At 43.0% G+C, this 25,328-nt stretch overlaps 1 protein-coding gene across 1 annotated transcript; it reads right to left on the reverse strand.

Annotated features, from left to right (window-relative positions):
• Positions 1-40: 40 nt before the first annotated feature.
• LOC110487055 (palmitoleoyl-protein carboxylesterase notum1a) lies at positions 41-21,952 on the reverse strand. Its single transcript, XM_036939166.1, has 10 exons — positions 21,262-21,952; positions 10,016-10,164; positions 3,525-3,585; positions 3,377-3,435; positions 2,905-3,007; positions 2,453-2,644; positions 1,663-1,760; positions 1,363-1,510; positions 880-927; positions 41-516 (listed from the first exon to the last, which is right to left on the reverse strand). The coding sequence occupies exons 1-10, from the start codon at positions 21,585-21,587 to the stop codon at positions 210-212; spliced, it is 1,491 nt and encodes a 496-aa protein (XP_036795061.1). The 5' UTR covers positions 21,588-21,952; the 3' UTR covers positions 41-209.
• Positions 21,953-25,328: the final 3,376 nt, after the last annotated feature.

Here is a 25,328-nt window from a genome sequence, read left to right on the forward strand (position 1 = left end):
ATACTTCAAGTTAAAAATAAGCTAAACCCCCCCCCCCCCCCCCCCCCCAAAAAAAAGTGAACTATCCCTTTAAATCAAACATTGATGTCAACGGGAGATTAAAACAAGTATTTAAAAAAAATGTAAAAAAATCTGGGATCTCGAAGTTAGGATTTGGCCCCATAGCCCCCTGGTTTAGTCTACTGTACTAAGACTTTACTCCTGTCTCTTTAGCTCCCACTGCTCAGCATCCCCAGTAGCTTGCTGGGGTCCATGCCCTGCTGCTGGGCCATCTTCTGCACGTCAAAGCCCATGTGCATGAGGAACTGGATCACGTTCATCTCCTGGCCCGTGAACTGGTCCCGGATGGTGGGGCAGGTGGGGTTGCAGTGTGGCCAGGGGCAGCTGTCAATCAAATGGACGGGGCAGCCCTTGGGCGGGGCCTTGTTGTTCCGGCTGTTGTCTTGGAGACTGCGGTCCCAGCAGTGCAGGGCTCGGGGAAGGGAGGTGCCTTTGACCTGAACGTCGATCCAGTAACTGTAACATACCAGCCACAAGAGGGCACTGTTAGATCACGGCGAGTCACAATAAACAGCTAGCTGACACAGAATTATCTCTCTCCAGTTAGAATGGTGTTCAGTAGGGAAAAAGCAGTGAAAGGTGGAGGTACTATTTAGATTTGTCCAATAACAACACAGATTTCCATTTTTTGTTCCAAAATGTTTTTTGTATATGGTGTGCCCTACTGAACGCAACCCAGGTTTGAAGAAAGTTTAAAAACCAAGTGATGAATGTGTCCAATAACAATTTTCAGTTTTCTGTTGTAAAACCTTTATATACGATGTGCCCAACTGAACATGACCCAGGTGGAAGATGAAAGACAGAGAGATTGATACTTACTTCCTTGTGATGACTTCATGTGAGAGGCAAGCTGGAGCAAACATGGCCCTGAAAATGTATGCAAATACATGAGACTTGTTGAACACAGTTGGCAGCATAACCTTGACACACTGTCTGTCTGTCAATCTTTTGCTGTAAGAGTTACTGTACGTTTGTTGTAAGAGTAACTGTAAGTTTGTTGTAAGAGTTGCTGTAAGTTTGCTGTATGAGTTACTGTAAGTTTGCTGTATGAGTTACTGTAAGTTTGTTGTAAGAGTTACTGTAAGTTTGCTGTATGAGTTACTGTAAGTTTGCTGTATGAGTTACTGTAAGTTTGCTGTATGAGTTACTGTAGGTTTGTTGTAAGAGTTACTGTAAGTTTGCTGTATGAGTTACTGTAAGTTTGCTGTAAGAGTTACAGTAAGTTTGCTGTAAGAGTTACTGTAAGTTTGCGAGTAACTGTAAGTTTGCTGTAAGAGTTACTGTAAGTTTGCAGGTGCTTACGGGACATCTTTGAGCGTGTTCCTCAGCTCGATGCCTAGGTTCTGGATGTACCGCCACTGCCCCTCCTGGACGGGCTGACCGGTCAGATGGATGTTGTCCACGGTCAGCTGGGCCTCGTCGAACAACCACTGGACCACAAACACTGGGCCTGTGTGGAGGGAGGTTGTAATGTATGCACAAGTGAACACACACACAAATGCATGCACAGGCTGTCCATAATGAACACACTGACACACAGAGATATACACAGATATCTGTGCAAATTCACAAATGAATTCATTAACCTTTGCTAGCACTCACTCTTTATGGAGGGGAACACTCTGTAGCCAAAGAAACAGTTCCACTCCTCCCCCAGGTGAACCTGTCTACACCTCTCTGGCACAACGCTGCCCCAGTACCTGGGGAGAAGAGGTCAGAGGTCAACATCGTACAGTGTCAGTTCATATAGGACCTGAAGAATAGGCTACTAAGCCTGCTTCTACACAAGAAGCCCGATCAGATCAGATCTCTAAGGCTGTGTTTACACAAGCATCCCAATCAGATCAGATCTCTAAGGCTGCGTTTACACAAGCATCCCAATCAGATCAGATCTCTAAGGCTGTGTTTACACAAACATCCTGATCAGATCAGATCTCTAAGGCTGCGTTTACACAAGCATCCCAATCAGATCTCTAAGGCTGCGTTTACACAAGCATCCCAATCAGATCAGATCTCTAAGGCTGTGTTTACACAAACATCCCAATCAGATCAGATCTTTTACCAATTATTGAGCTGTCTGTAAATGCAGCCTTAGGCGAGGGGGTTCAATATGTTCAATCCATTTAACAATGAAGCGACACAGTACAGTAGAACTAGGGCCTATAGCTTATCCTGGTCAGGCCACTGGGCCATGAGAAACACTCTGGTCCTAACCACTCAGAAAGCAGTTCAGAATAGCTGATCTAGGATCAGTCCTCCCTATCCATATGATCTTATTGAATATGATCTAAAAGTCGGAAAACTGATCATATATCAGCACCCCTAATCTGAGATTTGAGATTGTGAATATGGTCCCAGAGACTGCAGCTATAGTGGTGGAGTGCTCTCTTACTTGATGCCTCTCTTGATGGCCTCCGTGGGGGCACAGCTGATGGTGTCGTGACAGTCAGTAGATCGGTACTGCTTGTTGTCCAGGAACCAGCCCGAGTCAGCCAGACCTCTCACCTGGATCCCAGGGTGCCCCAGCCCCTCCAGCAGCTCAGCTACAGGGTCCACGTTCAGCAGGACCCCCGTCCCCCCCGCACTGTGGGGTAGAGAAGAGACACACAGATAACACACACACAGGCATGGATACACACACCCACACAGGCATAGATACACACACACACAGGCATGGACACACAGACACACACACACACACAGGAATTGATACAAACACACACAGGTACAAACAGACACACTCACTTACTCTAATCTCTAGTGACACATAGTTCCAGTTCATTAAACATATTTACATTACGTTAACACACAGACACACCCACACCAACATGTGGCCCCACCCACCTGCTGCCAGCCAGTAGTAGAACCTTGGCGTTGTCAAGCCCCTTGTTCAGCAGATCCTTCACCACCTCCTGAATGATCAGAGACCCCATGAAGGCGTAGCCACCTGCACACAGACGGCACGCAGACAGACAGTCAGTCACCAACACAATACATTGAGTGCAGAGTGACCAACACAATGCACACAACATACCTACCTGTCATATGTCTATCATGGATGACTCAATGAAATAACCAATTTCCCTCTAGGAAAATATGTTTTAAGTTAATTGATTGATTGAATGATTTATTCATTTCTTGGTTGGTTGGCTGATCGGTTGCTTGTTTTATTGGTTGCTTTGGTTGATTGATTTGTTGGTTGATTGTTTGATTGATGTATTGGCTGATTGGTTGATTTATTGATTGGGTGTTTGGTTGATTGACCTCCATTAGAAAATGCAAACACACATTAGTATGGCCAATAGTGATGTCTTACTGTGGTCCGTCTTGGCTGAGGCACCACTCCACACATCACTAGAGCAGTAGGGGATGAACCTGGAGAGGAAACACAACATCAGTGTCAGGTCTTCTTACACCTTTATAAAGATCAACTGGACACAGACACACCAAATCCTGGAACTTACACCATGTTGGCATTCCACCAGTGAGGGTTTTCCTCTGGGAGTGGAGACAGGATCCCTGTGCCTACAGAGAGGAACGACACGGCAATAGAGAACAGATTACATTAACCATCAGAAACATCACCATCTTCCTCATAATCACTGCATGAATGATGGTCCTGACAGCACATTGAGAGAGAGAGGCACTTCCCCTCTCACTGTATCAGGCAGACCGTCTCAAAAACACTGATCATTACTACATAGATGTCTGCCTCAATAACACTGGTCATTACTACATAGATGACTGTCTCAATAACACTGGTCATTACTACATAGATGACTGTCTCAATAACACTGGTCATTACTACATAGATGACTGACTCAATAACACTGGTCATTACAATATAGAGGACTGTCTCAATAACACTGGTCATTACTACATAGATGACTGTCTCAATAACACTGGTCATTACTACCATAGAGGACTGTCTCAATAACACTGATCATTACTACCATAGAGGACTGTCTCAATAACACTGGTCATTACTACCATAGAGGACTGTCTCAATAACACTGATCATTACTACCATAGATGACTGTCTCAATAACACTGATCATTACTACCATAGAGGACTGTCTCAATAACACTGGTCATTACTACCATAGAGGACTGTCTCAATAACACTGGTCATTACTACCATAGAGGACTGTCTCAATAACACTGATCATTACTACCATAGAGGACTGTCTCAATAACACTGATCATTACTACCATAGAGGACTGTCTCAATAACACTGGTCATTACTACCATAGATGACTGTCTCAATAACACTGGTCATTACTACCATAGAGGACTGTCTCAATAACACTGATCATTACTACCATAGAGGACTGTCTCAATAACACTGGTCATTACTACCATAGAGGACTGTCTCAATAACACTGATCATTACTACCATAGAGGACTGTCTCAATAACACTGATCATTACTACCATAGATGACTGTCTCAATAACACTGGTCATTACTACCATAGATGTCTGTCTCAATAACACTGGTCATTACTACATAGAGGACTGTCTCAATAACACTGGTCATTACAATATAGAGGACTGTCTCAATAACACTGGTCATTACTACATAGATGACTGACTCAATAACACTGGTCATTACAATATAGAGGACTGTCTCAATAACACTGGTCATTACTACATAGATGACTGACTCAATAACACTGGTCATTACTACATAGATGTCTGTCTCAATAACACTGGTCATTACAACATAGATGTCTGTCTCAATAACACTGGTCATTACTACATAGATGACTGACTCAGTAACACTGGTCATTACTACCATAGAGGACCGTCTCAATAACACTGATCATTACTACCATAGATGTCTGTCTGAATAACACTGGTCATTACTACATAGATGACTGTCTCAATAACACTGGTCATTACTACATAGATAACTGTCTCAATAACACTGATCATTACAATATAGAGGACTGTCTCAATAACACTGATCATTACTACATAGATGACTGTCTCAATAACACTGGTCATTACAACATAGAGGACTGTCTCAATAACACTGGTCATTACTACCATAGATGTCTGTCTCAACAACACTGGTCATTACTACCATAGATGACTGTCTCAATAACACTGGTCATTACAACATAGAGGACTGTCTCAATAACACTGATCATTACTACATAGATGACTGTCTCAATAACACTGGTCATTACTACATAGATGTCTGTCTCAATAACACTGGTCATTACTACATAGAGGACTGTCTCAATAACACTGGTCATTACAATATAGAGGACTGTCTCAATAACACTGGTCATTACTATATAGATGACTGTCTCAATAACACTGGTCAATACTATATAGATGACTGTCTCAATAACACTGATCATTACTACATAGAGGACTGTCTCAAAAACACTGGTCATTACTACATAGATGTCTGTCTCAATAACACTGGTCATTACTACATAGAGGACTGTCTCAATAACACTGGTCATTAATACATAGAGGACTGTCTCAATAACACTGGTCATTACTACATAGATGTCTGTCTCAATAACACTGGTCATTACTACATAGAGGACTGCCTCAATAACACTGGTCATTACTACATAGAGGACTGTCTCAATAACACTGGTCATTACTACATAGAGGACTGTCTCAATAACACTGGTCATTACTACATAGAGGACTGCCTCAATAACACTGGTCATTACTACATAGAGGACTGTCTCAATAACACTGGTCATTACTACATAGAGGACTGTCTCAATAACACTGGTCAATACTACATAGATGACTGCCTCAATAACACTGGTCATTACAATATAGATGTCTGTCTCAATAACACTGATCATTACTACATAGATGTCTGTCTCAATAACACTGATCATTACTACATAGATGACTGTCTCAATAACACTGATCATTACTACATAGAGGACTGTCTCAATAACACTGATCATTACTACATAGAGGACTGTCTCAATAACACTGATCATTACTACATAGATGACTGTCTCAATAACACTGATCATTACTACATAGAGGACTGTCTCAATAACACTGATCATTACTACATAGAGGACTGTCTCAATAACACTGATCATTACTACATAGATGTCTGTCTCAATAACACTGATCATTACTACATAGATGTCTGTCTCAATAACACTGGTTATTACTACATAGATGACTGTCTCAATAACACTGATCATTACTACATAGAGGACTGTCTCAATAACACTGATCATTACTACATAGATGTCTGTCTCAATAACACTGATCATTACTACATAGATGTCTGTCTCAATAACACTGGTTATTACTACATAGAGGACTGTCTCAATAACACTGGTCATTACTACCATAGATGTCTGTCTCAATAACACTGGTCATTACTACCATAGATGTCTGTCTCAACAACACTGGTCATTACTACATAGAGGACTGTCTCAATAACACTGGTCATTACTACATAGATGACTGCCTCAATAACACTGATCATTACTACCATAGATGACTGTCTCAATAACACTGGTCATTACTACATAGATGACTGTCTCAATAACACTGGTCATTACTACATAGATGACTGTCTCAATAACACTGATCATTACTACCATAGAGGACTGTCTCAATAACACTGGTCATTACTACATAGATGACTGTCTCAATAACACTGATCATTACTACCATAGAGGACTGTCTCAATAACACTGGTCATTACTACATAGAGGACTGTCTCAATAACACTGATCATTACTATATAGATGACTGTCTCAATAACACTGGTCATTACTACATAGATGTCTGTCTCAATAACACTGGTCATTACTACCATAGAAGTCTGTCTCAATAACACTGGTCATTACTACCATAGATGACTGTCTCAATAACACTGATCATTACTACATAGATGTCTGTCTCAATAACACTGGTCATTACTACCATAGAGGACTGTCTCAATAACACTGATCATTACTACATAGATGTCTGTCTCAATAACACTGGTCATTACTACCATAGATGTCTGTCTCAATAACACTGGTCATTACTACCATAGAGGACTGTCTCAATAACACTGGTCATTACTACCATAGATGTCTGTCTCAATAACACTGGTCATTACTACCATAGAGGACTGTCTCAATAACACTGGTCATTACTACATAGATGTCTGTCTGAATAACACTGGTCATTACTATATAGATGTCTGTCTCAATAACACTGGTTATTACCACAGATAAATATATTCCTGTGAATTTTATAACTGACATCCAACAGTTTGTCCGTTTGTTCATCGTGTGGATAAGGCCCTGGTCTGTACGTTGTTCATTGTGTGGATAAGGCCCTGGTCTGTACGTTGTTCATTGTGTGGTTACGGCCCTGGTCTGTACGTTGTTCATTGTGTGGTTACGGCCCTGGTCTGTACGTTGTTCATTGTGTGGTTACGGCCCTGGTCTGTACGTTGTTCATTGTGTGGTTACGGCCCTGGTCTGTACGTTGTTCATTGTGTGGTTACGGCCCTGGTCTGTACGTTGTTCATTGTGTGGTTACGGCCCTGGTCTGTACGTTGTTCATTGTGTGGTTACGGCCCTGGTCTGTACGTTGTTCATTGTGTGGTTACGGCCCTGGTCTGTACGTTGTTCATTGTGTGGTTACGGCCCTGGTCTGTACGTTGTTCATTGTGTGGTTACGGCCCTGGTCTGTACGTTGTTCATTGTGTGGTTACGGCCCTGGTCTGTACGTTGTTCATTGTGTGGTTACGGCCCTGGTCTGTACGTTGTTCATTGTGTGGTTACGGCCCTGGTCTGTACGTTGTTCATTGTGTGGTTACGGCCCTGGTCTGTACGTTGTTCATTGTGTGGGTGCAGAGCCAGAACAGACAGCACTACAGCCCATAGCCATTTTCGGTCTATAACATGTGGTGGGGCTCAGTTGGTCGGAGCATGGCACTAGCAACAAAAGAGTGTGTGCACTTACCATACAGTAGGTTGCTTTAGATAAGTGTCTGATATTTTCTGTAACAGACTAAAAATCATTTTCAAAGGAGAATCTCTATAGATAATGCCTCTTAGTCCAGATGGGTATATACTACGAAGCAAGTTTGAGGAGTTAGAGAAGGTACCTTTGGTCAACTCTGAGTTAAACTTGGTTTAACTGGTCGTACAAATGTGGCTCACCTTTTAGCCAGGTACATTTTTATGGCACCCAATCCTTCAGAAATAACCTGCGCCATGGCAGGCTAACTCACAGCTAACTTAACTCCACTGACTGAAATGTTTATAAAGCTAACTTAACTCCACTGACATATCAGTTAAGAACAAATTGTTATTTTCAACAACGGCCTAGAAACAGTAGGTTAACTATCTTGTTCAGGGACAGAATGGCAGATTTTTACCTTGTCAGCTCGGGGATTCAATCTTGCAACCTTTCGGTTACTAGTCCAACGCTCTAACCACTAGGCTACCCTGCCGCCCTGCCAAATGACTGAGCCAACAGTTGAGGACTGATTAAATCGTAATAACATAAAGACGACATTAACGATACGTAATAACACAAAGATGACATTAACGATACGTAATAACATAAAGACGACATTAACGATACGTAATAACATAAAGACGACATTAACGATACGCAATAACATAAATACGACATTAACGATACGCAATAACATAAAGACGACATTAACGATACGCAATAACATAAAGACGACATTAACGATACGTAATAACATAAAGACGACATTAACGATACGTAATAACATAAAGACGACATTAACGATACGTAATAACATAAAGACGACATTAACGATACGCAATAACATAAACATGACATTAACGATACGTAATAACACAAAGACGACATTAACGATACGTAATAACATAAAGACGACATTAACGATACGTAATAACATAAAGACAACATTAACGATACGTAATAACACAAAGACGACATTAACGATACGTAATAACACAAAGACGACATTAACGATACGTAATAACATAAATATGACATTAATGATACGTAATAACATAAAGACGACATTAACGATACGTAATAACATAAAGATGACATTAACGATACGTAATAACATAAAGACGACATTAACGATACGTAATAACATAAAGACGACATTAACGATACGTAATAACATAAAGACGACATTAACGATACGTAATAACATAAACATGACATTAACGATATGTAATAACATAAAGACGACATTAACGATACGTAATAACATAAAGACGACATTAACGATACGTAATAACATAAAGACAACATTAACGATACGTAATAACATAAAGACGACATTAACGATACGTAATAACACAAAGACGACATTAACGATACGTAATAACACAAAGACGACATTAACGATACGTAATAACATAAAGATAACATTAACGATACGTAATAACATAAAGATAACATTAACGATACGTAATAACATAAAGATGACATTAACAATACGTAATAACATAAAGACAACATTAACGATACGTAATAACATAAAGACGACATTAACGATACGTAATAACATAAAGATAACATTAACGATACGTAATAACATAAAGACGACATTAACGATACGTAATAACATAAAGACAACATTAACGATACGTAATAACATAAAGACGACATTAACGATACGTAATAACATAAAGATAACATTAACGATACGTAATAACATAAAGACGACATTAACGATACGTAATAACATAAAGATAACATTAACGATACGTAATAACATAAAGATAACATTAACGATACGTAATAACATAAAGATGACACTAACGATACGTAATAACATAGACGACATTAACAATACGTAATAACATAAAGTTCAGTTCAGGACAGTTCAGGACAAGGCTTAATTTGTGCCTTAGAGTAGTAGTGGTGGGGGGTTGGTGAACGGTAACAGCCAGACAGACACAGGCGGGTAATGTAGGCAGAGATTCTGACCTGTTTTGGTTTGAGGCCACTTGGACGAGCTCATCAGTCTCCTCATGGTGTCATATCGGCTGTCACAGTTCTCTTTGTTGAAGCAGTACCAGCCGCCCTCCAAGAATATCAACCACCGTCTGCTCCCTCTGGACTCTTTCATGTAGTACCTAGAACGGAAAGAAAAACATAATATTTTATAAACACAAACAAACAAACCATGGACAAGAGTCATGTATCCTCACACGAAACACTCAAGTTGCCCTCACCGTCTCCTGGCATCAGTGACTGTGCCAAACGGAATAAAACCTGACCTCATGTACATATTATGTAAACAAAGAATACAAAACATTTTGTTATTTTGAAGACCTTTATCTCTGTTAACAAAAATAAGCTAAAACTACTTCCCCCAGAGTTGAACTCACCTAAACAATGTTTGAGTGCTGGTTACACAGAGCCATGATGTGGACACACACACACACACACACACACACACACACACACACACACACACACACACACAATCCTACCATGTGATAGGAGCTCATCCAGGTTCCTCCACCCTCAGTATTGAGAAAGAGAAGACTAGTGTGCTTCCCAAATGGAACCCTATTCCCTTATTAATGCACTACTTTAGGCCTGTCAGAGCCCTGTGGTCCACTATATAGGAAATTAGATGACATTTTGGAAGCACTCTAGGTGTTACCAGTGCCCTAGCGGCCCGTGGCTGGCAACAGTGATAAGGAAGTGCAGTACCATCATATTCCCTGTTACTACTCTGCTGAAGTCACCGTTCTTTAACAGTGGTCTCATACATAGGCCCTCCATCTCAGGCTGGATAAAATCTCCACTACCCTCAGTGCCGGCCATGCAGAAATGAAAAACAGAGAGGAGATGACGTGCTGCCTGCAGCCTGCAGCAGCCAGGGATGAAAACCATGGTGAGGTCTGTGCAAACACACACACACACAGACAGACAGACACATCTCTGTTGCCCAGGACCCACATTCACTACATCCACCCAGAGGAATGCTTCCTTTGATGCGTCACAGGAAGTCCGAGCCTACAACACTATTCTACAGTGGATTATACAGCACGACCTGAACCACCATCTGAACAGAGATCAAACACAGAGATCGATGTCTGAACCAAAACAATTAAAACAACTAACACCCTTGTCTTTCTTGGTACTGACACTCACACTGTCTCTTCTCACCAGCACTGATTCTGCTGATAGCTGCTTTATTGAGGAGAGGTTGTCCTTATTATTACTGTGATTGGAGGTTGTCTCACCATCTTAAGATGAATGAACTTACTGTAAGTCGCTCTGCATAAGAGCGTCTGCTAAATGACTGAAATGTGAATGTGGCTGAAATGTAAATGTGGCTGAAATGTAAATGTAGCTGAAATGTAAATGTAGCTGAAGTGTAAATGTAGCTGAAATGTAAATGTAGCTGAAATGTAAATGTAGCTGAAATGTAAATGTAGCTGAAGTGTAAATGTAGCTGAAATGTAAATGTAGCTGAAATGTAAATGTAGCTGAAATGTAAATGTAGCTGAAATGTAAATGACAGCTGAAGTGTAAATGTAGCTGAAGTGTAAATGTAGCTGAAGTGTAAATGACAGCTTAAATGTAAATGTAGCTGAAATGTAAATGTAGCTGAAATGTAAATGTGGCTGAAATGTGAATGTAGCTGAAATGTAAATGTAGCTGAAATGTAAATGTAGCTGAAATGTAAATGTAGCTGAAATGTAAATGTAGCTGAAATGTAAATGTGGCTGAAATGTAAATGTAGCTGAAATGTAAATGTAGCTGAAATGTAAATGCGGCTGAAATATAAATGTTACTAAAATGTAAATGTTTTCCTATTCAATTCTATGGATCTGAACCTGATCAAAACTGGGTCCGATGTTTTCGTTTCAGGTTGTCCTTTTCAGCACAGGTCCAGCAACTACGGTGGGCAGTTAGTTACTGCTTGGTTTGGCTGAACTTAGCTCAGTAGTGTAGGAAATATTCACTCTGAAGAGTTTTTCAATCTGGATGCATGAGTCATTCACTTCAGGAGATCTGTTCATCCTCTGCCCACAAGAGGGCAATGCTATAATTAATCCCCATAGTCTCACAACCGTGAAGTGCAGAATCATCAATTCACTGCAATTGTCTACAGTCTACAGTTCTGTCAAGGCATTTTAATACAATGCAACAGCATGCTAACAGATACCCATGGACTTCCAGTCATAGTGCTAACGTTAGTTAGCCTTGGTGTGCAAATCTACCTCTTTAACTTCCTTCATACTGGAAACAGACATAAACAATTATTCATCTGACTCTGGGGAAGTAGATAAAGGGCCTCATTGCCAAAATCCCAAAGTATCCCTTTAACTTTCTGTCACCCAACAACATTTCTACCATTTCACAAGATCAGACTAGCAGACACTACAAAAGACCATTAGAAGGAGGCATGATTCTCACAATGTTTCTGTGATGGCGAGGCTTTAGCTCAGAGGGCTAACACAGACGTGTAGCACCCAGGAGGCATGGATTCAAACCCAGTCGGCCATACAAGCAGGCATGATGCTATTCTATTCCCTATTTGCTCCTGCGATGTTCAGAGATTGTTATTTCAGCAACAGACATGTTAGCCTGCTGAGCTAAAGTCTAGCTTCTAAGGGAGCTTTGTCAGGCAGCTAGAGGGAACAGAGGTATCTGAACGCTCCTCTTTACCGACGACGATGCGGCTGCAGCTGAGACAGACGGCTTCTCGGACCGGAAACTCTGGCGGCTGCAAAGCATATCTCATCATTGGGGCTCCCGAGTGGCACGGCGGTCTAAGGCACTGCATCTCAGGGCTGGAGGCGTCACTACAGACCCTGGTTTGATTCCAGGCTGTATGACAACCGGCCGTGATTGGGAGTCCCATAGGGCGGCACACAATTGGCCCAGCATCGTCCGGGTTAAGGTTTGGCTGGGGTAGGCCGTCATTGTAAATAATAATTTCTTCTTAACTGACTTGCCTCGTTAAATCACATAAAAATAACAACTAAAATCACAGGGAGGACTGCCAGAGCAGGCTGAGTGGTGTGGTGTTGATCAGGCTGAGTGGTGTGGTGTTGAGCAGGCTGAGTGGTGTGGTGTTGAGCAGTCTGAGTGGTGTGGTGTTGAGCAGGCTGAGTGGTGTGGTGTTGAGCAGGCTGAGTGGTGTGGTGTTGAGCAGGCTAAGTGGTGTGGTGTTTGCCAAGACACTGACTCACACTCTCGTCCTCAGGAATAATCTTTCATGACATGTTCAACTCATGACATAATAAACTAAGATTAAGCTTAGAATACCCAATTTTACGCTACATTTGGAGGGTACCAGTAGCATGGAGCAGACCACACTAGCACTGCAACATCTATGGAGGTGACCAGTAGTACGGGGCAGACCACACTATCACTGCAACATCTATGGAGGTGACCAGTAGTACGGGGCAGACCACACTATCACTGCAACATCTATGGAGGTGACCAGTAGTACGGGGCAGACCACACTATCACTGCAACATCTATGGAGGTGACCAGTAGTATGGGGCAGAACACACTATCACTGCAACATCTATGGAGGTTACCAGTAGTACGGGGCAGACCACACTATCACTGCAACATCTATGGATGGTACCAGTAGCATGGAGCAGACCACACTATCACTGCAACATCTATGGAGGTGACCAGTAGCATGGAGCAGACCACACTATCACTGCAACATCTATGGAGGTTACCAGTAGTACGGGGCAGACCACACTATCACTGCAACATCTATGGAGGTTACCAGTAGCACGAGGCAGACCACACTATCACTGCAACATCTATGGAGGTGACCAGTAGCACGGGGCAGACCACACTATCACTGCAACATCTATGGAGGTGACCAGTAGTACGGGGCAGAACACACTATCACTGCAACATCTATGGAGGTGACCAGTAGTACGGGGCAGACCACACTATCACTGCAACATCTATGGATGGTACCAGTAGCATGGAGCAGACCACACTATCACTGCAACATCTATGGAGGTGACCAGTAGTACGGGGCAGACCACACTAGCACTGCAACATCTATGGAGGTGACCAGTAGTACGGGGCAGACCACACTATCACTGCAACATCTATGGATGGTACCAGTAGCATGGAGCAGACCACACTATCACTGCAACATCTATGGATGGTACCAGTAGCATGGAGCAGACCACACTATCACTGCAACATCTATGGATGGTACCAGTAGCATGGAGCAGACCACACTAGCACTGCAACATCTATGGAGGTGACCAGTAGTACGGGGCAGACCACACTATCACTGCAACATCTATGGAGGTGACCAGTAGCACGAGGCAGACCACACTATCACTGCAACATCTATGGATGGTACCAGTAGCATGGAGCAGACCACACTATCACTGCAACATCTATGGAGGTTACCAGTAGTACGGGGCAGACCACACTATCACTGCAACATCTATGGAGGTTACCAGTAGTACGGGGCAGACCACACTATCACTGCAACATCTATGGATGGTACCAGTAGCATGGAGCAGACCACACTATCACTGCAACATCTATGGATGGTACCAGTAGCATGGAGCAGACCACACTAGCACTGCAACATCTATGGAGGTGACCAGTAGTACGGGGCAGACCACACTATCACTGCAACATCTATGGAGGTGACCAGTAGCACGAGGCAGACCACACTATCACTGCAACATCTATGGAGGTTACCAGTAGCACGAGGCAGACCACACTATCACTGCAACATCTATGGAGGTGACCAGTAGTATGGGGCAGAACACACTATCACTGCAACATCTATGGAGGTGACCAGTAGCATGGAGCAGACCACACTATCACTGCAACATCTATGGAGGTGACCAGTAGCACGGGGCAGACCACACTATCACTGCAACATCTATGGAGGTGACCAGTAGCATGGAGCAGACCACACTATCACTGCAACATCTATGGAGGTTACCAGTAGCACGGGGCAGAACACACTATCACTGCAACATCTATGGAGGTTACCAGTAGTACGGGGCAGACCACACTATCACTGCAACATCTATGGAGGTGACCAGTAGCACGGGGCAGACCACACTATCACTGCAACATCTATGGAGGTGACCAGTAGCACGAGGCAGACCACACTAGCACTGCAACATCTATGGAGGTTACCAGTAGCATGGAGCAGACCACACTATCACTGCAACATCTATGGAGGTTACCAGTAGCACGAGGCAGACCACACTATCACTGCAACATCTATGGAGGTGACCAGTAGTACGGGGCAGACCACACTATCACTGCAACATCTATGGAGGTTACCAGTAGTACGGGGCAGACCACACTATCACTGCAACATCTATGGAGGTGACCAGTAGCACGGGGCAGAACACACTATCACTGCAACATCTATGGAGGTTACCAGTAGTACGGGGCAGACCACACTATCACTGCAACATCTATGGAGGTGACCAGTAGCATGGAGCAGACCACACTAGCACTGCAACATCTATGGAGGTTACCAGTAGTACGGGGCAGACCACACTATCACTGCAACATCTATGGAGGTTACCAGTAGTACGGGGCAGACCACACTATCACTGCAACATCTATGGAGGTGACCAGTAGCATGGAGCAGACCACACTATCACTGCAACATCTATGGAGGTGACCAGTAGTACGGGGCAGAACACACTATCACTGCAACATCTATGGAGGTTACCAGTAGTACGGGGCAGACCACACTATCACTGCAACATCTATGGAGGTTACCAGTAGTACGGGGCAGACCACACTATCACTGCAACATCTATGGAGGTGACCAGTAGTACGGGGCAGACCACACTATCACTGCAACATCTATGGATGGTACCAGTAGTACGGGGCAGAACACACTATCACTGCAACATCTATGGAGGTGACCAGTAGTACGGGGCAGAACACACTATCACTGCAACATCTATGGAGGTTACCAGTAGTACGGGGCAGACCACACTATCACTGCAACATCTATGGAGGTTACCAGTAGTACGGGGCAGACCACACTATCACTGCAACATCTATGGAGGTTACCAGTAGCACGTTGCACTGTAACATCTACCAGGGCAGACACACCACCAACTAACATCTACCAGGACAGACACACCACTAACTACCATCTACCAGGACAGACACACCACTAACTAACATCTACCAGGACAGACACACCACTAACTAACATCTACCAGGACAGACACACCACTAACTAACATCTACCAGGACAGACACACCACTAACTAACATCTACCAGGACAGACACACCACTAACTAACATCTACCAGGACAGACACACCACTAACTACCATCTACCAGGACAGACACACCACTAACTAACATCTACCAGGACAGACACACCACCAACTAACATCTACCAGGACAGACACACCACTAACTACCATCTACCAGGACAGACACACCACTAACTAACATCTACCAGGACAGACACACCACTAACTAACATCTACCAGGACAGACACACCACTAACTAACATCTACCAGGGCAGACACACCACTAACTAACATCTACCAGGACAGACACACCACTAACTACCATCTACCAGGACAGACACACCACTAACTAACATCTACCAGGACAGACACACCACTAACTAACATCTACCAGGACAGACACACCACTAACTAACATCTACCAGGGCAGACACACCACTAACTAACATCTACCAGGACAGACACACCACTAACTAACATCTACCAGGACAGACACACCACTAACTAACATCTACCAGGGCAGACACACCACTAACTAACATCTACCAGGACAGAAACACAACTAACTAACATCTACCAGGGCAGACACACCACTAACTAACATCTACCAGGACAGAAACACCACTAACCAACATCTACCAGGACAGACACACCACTAACTAACATCTACCAGGACAGACACAACACTAACTAACATCTACCAGGACAGACACACCACTAACTAACATCTACCAGGACAGTCACACCACTAACTAACTAACATCTACCAGGGCAGACACACCACTAACTAACATCTACCAGGACAGTCACACCACTAACTAACTAACATCTACCAGGGCAGAACCAGTGAGGGGAAGAGTGACCAAACGAGGGGCAGAGTGAACCAGGGAAGGGCAGGGTGAACCAGGGAGGGACAGGTTGAACCAGGAAGGGGCAGGGTGAGCCATGGATAGGAAAGGTGAACCAGGGTGGGACAGGGTGAGCCAGGGATGGGAAAGTTGAACCAGGGAGGAGCAGGGGGAACCAGGGAGGAGCAGGGTGAACCAGGGGAGACAGGGTGAACCAGGAAGGGACAGAGGGAACCAGGGAGGGACAGGATGAACCAGGGAGGGACAGAGTGAACAAGGGAGGGACAGAGGGAACCAGGGAGGGACAGGGTGAACCAGGGAGGGACAGAGTGAACCAGGGAGGGACAGGGTGAACCAGGGAGGGACAGGGTGAACCAGGGAGGGACAGAGTGAACCAGGGAGGGACAGGGTGAACCAGGGAGGGACAGGGTGAACCAGGGAGGGACAGAGGGAACCAGGGAGGGACAGGGTGAACCAGGGAGGGACAGGGTGAACCAGGGAGGGACAGGGTGAACCAGAGAGGGACAGAGTGAACCAGGGAGGGACAGAGTGAACCAGGGAGGGTCAGGGTGAACCAGGGAGGGACAGAGGGAACCAGGGAGGGACAGGGTGAACCAGGGAGGGACAGAGGGAACCAGGGAGGGACAGGGTGAACCAAGGATGGACAGGAACTGGCTGGGAGGAATTAGTGTTAGAATCCGGTTATTTATAGACACAAAGGTGACTATTACAGAGACGACATCTGCCAACCTCTGGCCTGCTGGCCAGATCTAAAAGCCTCTGTGTCCTCACTCACACTGCGATCCTAAAGAGCTAAGAGCTTTACGGGCTGGATGGGCCCCTCTCTATGTGCCTGTCCCAAATGGAACCCTATTCCCTATGTGGTGCACTACTGTTGACGAGGGGCCATTGGGAATAGGGGACATATATGGAATAGGATGCCATTTGGGATGGAGGATATGAGACACTCAGGTTGAATTATTTTGATGGATTTATACAGGATGCTAAATCCAGTGAGAGACATCTACATCCTCCATCCAGTCACACACTGACATTAAAGACCCATGTAAAACACTGTACTGTAGCCTACTGCCCAGCGATATGTCCAAGTCATAACACATTTCATGTGTTTTGTCTGTTGGGTATAAGCACAACAATCTGATATTACGAGACATACTGTACTAGACATGCAGACTTGCATCATGCTAGTGCTCCATAGCAGTGTATTACACTCTGACCTTATTACATGGATCCCTCATCATTGCAGTGGGTTAGAATAGCATTCACCTCCCAATAGAGCATCTACAGGCATGCTCGCTATAAAACAAATATAGGTGATAGGGATTAGAAAGTAGGGTATGGAACATCGAGTGTATGGGGAATAGAATGTAGGGTATGGAACATCAAACATACGGGGATTAGAATGTAGGGTATGGAACATTGAGAGTACGGGGATTACAATGTAGGGTATGGAACATCGCGAGTACGGGGATTACAAAGTAGGGTATGGAACATCGAGAGCACGGGGATTAGAATGTAGGGTATGAAACATCGAGAGTACGGGGATTAGAATGTAGGGTATGGAACATCGAGAGTACAGAGATTAGAATGTAGGGTATGGAACATCGAGAGTACAGAGATTAGAATGTAGGGTATGGAACATCGAGAGTACAGGGATTAGAATGTAGGGTATGGCACATCGAGAGCACAGGGATTAGAATGTAGGGTATGGCACATTGAGAGTACGGGGATTAGAATGTAGGGTATGAAACATCGAGAGTACAGGGATTAGAATGTAGGGTATGGAACATCGAGAGTACAGGGATTAGAATGAAGGGTATGGAACATTGAGAGTACAGGGATTAGAATGTAGGGTATGGAACATCGAGAGTACGGGGATTAGAATGTAGGGTATGGAACATCGAGAGCACAGGGATTAGAATGTAGGGTATGGAACATCGAGAGTACAGGGATTAGAATGTAGGGTATGGAACATTGAGAGTACGGGGATTAGAATGTAGGGTATGGAACATCGAGAGTACAGGGATTAGAATGTAGGGTATGGAACATTGAGAGTACGGGGATTAGAATGTAGGGTATGGAACATCGAGAGTACAGGGATTAGAACGTAGGGTATGGAACATCGAGAGTACAGGGATTAGAATGTAGGGTATGGAACATTGAGAGTTCAGGGATTAGAATGTAGGGTATGGAACATCGAGAGTACAGGGATTAGAATGTAGGGTATGGAACATTGAGAGTCGGGGATTAGAATGTAGGGTATGAAACATCGAGAGTACAGAGATTAGAATGTAGGGTATGGAACATTGAGAGTAGGGGGATTAGAATGTAGGGTATGGAACATCGAGAGTACAGGGATTAAAATGTAGGGTATGGAACATCGAGAGTACAGGGATTAGAATGTAGGGTATGACACATTGAGAGTACGGGGATTAGAATGTAGGGTATGGAACATTGAGAGTACAGGGATTAGAATGTAGGGTATGGAACATCGAGAGTACGGGGATTAGAATGTAGGGTATGGAACATTGAGAGTACAGGGATTAGAATGTAGGGTATGGAACATCGAGAGTACAGGGATTAGAATGTAGGGTATGGAACATTGAGAGTATGGGGAATAGAATGTAGGGTATGGAACATCAAACATACGGGGATTAGAATGTAGGGTATGGAACATCGAGAGTATGGGGAATAGAATGTAGGGTATGGAACATCAAACATACGGGGATTAGAATGTAGGGTATGGAACATTGAGAGCACGGGGATTAGAATGTAGGGTATGGAACATCGAGAGTACAGGGATTAGAATTTAGGGTATGGAACATCGAGAGTACAGGGATTAGAATGTAGGGTATGGAACATCAAGAATACGGGGATTAGAAATTAGGGTATGGCACATTGACAGTAAAAACAAACAAAAATATAGTATTCAATAGATACTGTATGTATTTACCTTTCAATGACTTGATGTATACTACACTATACCATATTAACCAATGACTAGATGTATACTATACCATATTAATCTATGACTAGATGTATACTATACCATATTAACCAATTACACTGGATCTGTCTGGCAAAAATATATATTTTCCTTCGTACACGTGTATAGTATATTAAACTACACAAGCCACACAATCCAACATAAAAGCAGTTACCTTTGCTACGATTTGGAGGCTCTAACCCAATGCAACCTGTTGAGCAGTGTCTCTGCATGCACTGTGCCATTGAGTTCAGCATTTGGTTTAACCATGTCTATGCCCTCTGGTTGTCTTTGTTGTAATAACAGACACAGTTAAATATCCAAATGCTTTTAGTTCCCCTGCTTACCCCTCATTGATGGAAAACAAACATGAGAGAGAGAGAGAGAGAGAGAGAGACAGAGAGCAACACAATGGCTGTGTTTATCTATGCAGAAAATAGGTGTCAATCTCACAACCATATTATTGGTGAATAACAGTTTATAAATATTAGCCTATATTCCTTCATGGAAAAATGTATATGTAATTTTGACATTGGTTTGGATGAACATAAAAACAATATAAAGATCAATATAATATTTTCCTTTCAAATTGGGATTGAATTTATATGAATATGTATGTTTTCCAATATTATCTTCATTTAAAAAATACAATGTACATAAAAAAAATCTCTATACACATTTTGGTGCGTCGCGCACACGTACAAATAATGGACCAATTCGATTTGCATTGCTTGTAGAGGGATCCCAAATGTGGAAAATATATCAATCTTGATCACTTCTGCATCTTGAGATTAAGATGCCCGCAGGAATCAAGCACTATGCGCATTATGCACGTGCCAGGCCAGGCCGCAAATATTCGCTGAAAAGCTGCCATTACGCACAGCAGCTGTATTGGACATCTGTATAACACACGTTTCCATGTTCCTTTTTCTGATCCTATAATCTAAAGTAGATATCTCAATCACAAAAAAAAACTATATTTAAACTTAAAGATAAGCAAAATCCAATGGGCAATCATGTTCGGACTGTGCGTTCAAAATGCTAGATTTCTGGAAACCTCGACAGTACGAAAGAAAAAAAGTCACGCATCAGATGAGAAGAGAATACAATACCCTGCTGGAGTTCCATCGTTGCACGTGACTGAAGTATTTTCCAAAAAGTGCAGCTTCATATCATAGTCGAGCTTCTGCGCCGAACACGGGTAGAGGGACTGCGCCAGGTTCTTCACCTGCGTCATGAAGTTGTCCATGTTCTCTTCGACGGCGGTGAAATCCAAAGGGAAACTCTCCGTGGTGTCACCCCGGTCCCGGTATGTGGGAGAAGGCGGTGTCCGTCGTGGTTGCGGGTTGCGACCACCTCGGAATCTTCTTGCGGCAAAAACTCCGGACTGCATAAACACCAGCAGCAAAAGCCAGGAAATCAATCTCATTGCCGTCATCTTTTCCGCGAGCCACCTGCAGTTTAGGTCTTCCTTTGATGGTTTCCGAGTTTAAGGTTTTCCTTCGGAAGAATTATTGCTGTTTGGAGATTGGATTGGAAAAAGAAGCAGAGAATTACGCACGGTTCGAACTGTTGCACTGCTATTCTCCGACCTAGGCTAACTGTTTTGTATCAGATGATCAAGGAAAATACTTTTTAAATGCATTTATTAAAAACAATTAAGTTGCTTCTATGGGTCGATGTGAACAATGTCTAAAATAGAAGCAATAGTTTCCTAGATGATCTTAATCGAAGCCGTAAAACTGTTCTGTTCTCAAACCACTACCGCACTGTCACTGCTATTGAACCAAGTTTAGGGTTTGAGTTAAATGACAATACTCATCACATGCTCTGGAATTTTATTCAAACTTTCCCCCCTTCTCTCACCCGTCATCCAATCAGAGAGGAGGGCAGGACTCTGGGCTGGGCATGATCAAGCGTAGCAGACTTCCCCCCTTTTCATTTATTGAGGGGGAAAACATGTCCGTGCTTTGGCTCTTTTGATCCGCGATGTTTCATTTGATGTGGTGTTTTTTTATTTACTTTGAAATGCCTGTTTCCCATTCCACACACATTTATAGAGTAAGAATAAGCCCCTTGTTACACACTAGCCTAAAACTCAAGAGGGGAAAAATACACAACACAAAATCTAACTCTGGCCGGAGATGAACAACCCAGTAGCAAACTGTACATGTTAGACATAGATGTAACATGTTTTACACTTTGATTAAAATGAAATCGAAATGATTCGTCTATTATTAGTAGTATTATTATTAATTATTATTAATAATCGTTTTTACCATGTCTCTTATTGAATTGTTGAATAGCTCTGTACATTTATTATGAATTAATGCACGGATACGGTCTTTGATCTCACATACTTTTTCTCTGAAAGCAATACTAACTTCACGCATTCTTTAATTTCCTCAAAGGTTATTACTGTGGTGGATATCTTTTACAGATTTCTATATACCGACTTCCTCTTAATTCATTTTTAATATACTGAAATGGTGCCCACAGGTGTTTCATGTTGCGAGTTGAAAGCCTTCCTGTGATGTATTGTGGCGCGCGCGGACACCCCTAGAGCGCAGGCAGTGCGTAAAGTAGACTAGCGCAGAAGCTATATGAGTTGCCATTGATGTGAATGATGAAGTGACACAAAATCTCACGCTAGTCGCAGTTTACTCCTAAACGACTTCTTATGCCATAGCCTTCTTCGCTATCAATTGAACGCAGAAGACGTTTTCATTACTTCAATTGCTCCTATTTAGCTATAATAACTGTCATGTCATGATATCATTTTAGAAAAGGCTATTATTATATTATTCTAAGAATATGTGGCATGATTTCATTTTAACGACTAAATATCCTTGCTCAAGCTATCTATCGTTTAAAATCTTCAGCTTTTACATGTGTTGTTTATAAATGCTCATTTCGATTAGATTTCAAAATAATTCAACATTACCTAGGTGTGCGGGAGCCTTTATTCCTAATGAACGACACTTTCAATATGTTGGCTTTAGGGCAACTCTAAGCATGTTGTGTTTATCTGCGAGAGTGGACGCGGACCCTTTTTTTTAATCTACAAAAGCCCCCTAAAGATCAAAGCAGCCATCACTCTCTTTCTCTCCCCTCTATCCCTCCTTCTTTCCCTCCCTTCGCAGCCCTGTCAGAACCCTTGCTCGACTGTATATTTGAAGTCAAGTTGAGCATCCTGAAGGGAAGCCCTCACCTTAACGCTGGAATGCACGTTTGCGGTTGAAATCATTTTTTAAAAGGTTGGTCCCTCTCTGTGTCTGTGGAACAAACCCTTAATCTGATCCAGTCCGCAGACGGTTTGCCTTGGATAAATACAATGCGTGCCATGCCATGTCGTCAACACGAGGCAATAGGGGATGCTTATTTATTTGCCTTGACGTATGTACTCGTCTTTAACTTCGTCTATAAGGTTAGGCACGGCAATCACATTATAACATAACAGGAAGAATTTGGCAAAACGCCCTGTCCTTTTTAACCCAATCGCCAAATTGAAATGCGTCACATTTGTTACTTTTCAAACTCCTTTTAAAATTGCTATTAGACTGTATAAAAGTAATTATACAAAATCTTGGCAGTAGGCTTGTAGACTATGCACTAAAATAGCCTACTTTAATGTAAGTGTAAAATAGATGTGTATCCCTGTCTGCCTGCTGTAGGTTATCTGTCCCTTTGATTCTGTCAACGGATGTCCCAACAAATGATAGAATAAACAATGTAATATAATATCAGAAATGTAACTTCGCGTAATTAAGCTATATACATCAGTAGGGCTCGACATTAGCCTAAATAAAACGATCAATAAACACCTAATTTGCATTCAAAGTTGTGTAAAAAGACAGTCCTATTTAGGGAACCCGACACTTTCTCAGGATAATTGATATGGTAATTGGTTTATTCCCGCTATGCTTGGAGGGGAGGGGAGGGGGGGGGGGGGGGGGGGGGGGGGGGGGGGGGGGGGGGGGGGGGGGGGGGGTAGCTATGATGTCTTAATTAACCGTCACGCGCAATAAACACATAAAGGTATTAGTGTTTTATGGACTCTGTGGGATCCTCGGCTGGAGAGCTTTATCATCTTTAGGCGCGGCGAGACTAGAGAGAGCCGATGGGCTGGGACACTTGACTCTGCAGAACCCTCCCTGTTGTGCTTAACTACCGCCCCATCCGCGTTTATATAGCAACGCGGTAACTAGGGAACTCGCTCGCTCGCTTGTGACAGTGATTCAATGATTGACACACCAAGAGATGCCCCTTACTTATTATTCTAAAACAATTTTTTAGAGATTCTCCTTATATTGGAACGCAAACAGGGCTACTAGTGGAACATGCTCATGGATCGTCAGCTTTTTCAGACAGAGATAGGCTACAGATTCACAGGAGATCCTTCACGGACCTCCGTGTCAATCCATAGCATCCTTTGAGCTCCACGAGCATCATATGTGCCTGTTGATGCCTTGGAGGTGCCAAGAAAAGGCGTTAGGGAAACTACCATTCTCACGGTGCTCTTTGCGGTAGCCTACTTCTGTTCTGCTATTGCTTTTGTACTACAGTCACTGAGATCTCTTCTTCCAGCCATTGTAGCCAAAATAATGGGAAACGTGTCAATTTTATACATGACCCTAAGCATGATGGGATGTTAATTGCTTCATTAACTCAGGAATCACACATGTGTAGAATCACCTACCTGCACATTGTGTAGTATAGGTCTGTACACAGTCTGAAACCCTAATGGACCAAGAACTGACAACTGAGTCTTCCACATGCACTCTCTCTCCCTTTCCCTCTGTCTCTCATCCTGAGCAGAAATACAAAAACAATTACACACAAGTGGGTTTGGAGGCTTTGCTCAATTTAGTTCTGTAATGTGCAGTTCAGTCAGATGCCCTTGCAGAATGCACATCTTACCTGTTGTTTTGCTGGAAATTAATGAAATTTGAATGCATTTTGTGCGAAAGCAAATGAAAAATGATCCACAGTTACAGTTTTTCTCAATTGCTAAAACACAATTTCTGAAACCATGCTCCATTTCCTGAAAACATTAAACACAAAACCTCATCTTCAAGCACTATTTACATGACCTCTGACTCCTCTCGCAAAATGAAACATTCGCCTCAAAACAGTTTTACCTGTGTTCAAAATCAAACACTGCTCTCAAATCATAAAC

This window comes from Oncorhynchus mykiss, chromosome 12, assembly GCF_013265735.2.
Source record: "Oncorhynchus mykiss isolate Arlee chromosome 12, USDA_OmykA_1.1, whole genome shotgun sequence".
Classification (NCBI taxonomy): domain Eukaryota; kingdom Metazoa; phylum Chordata; class Actinopteri; order Salmoniformes; family Salmonidae; genus Oncorhynchus; species Oncorhynchus mykiss.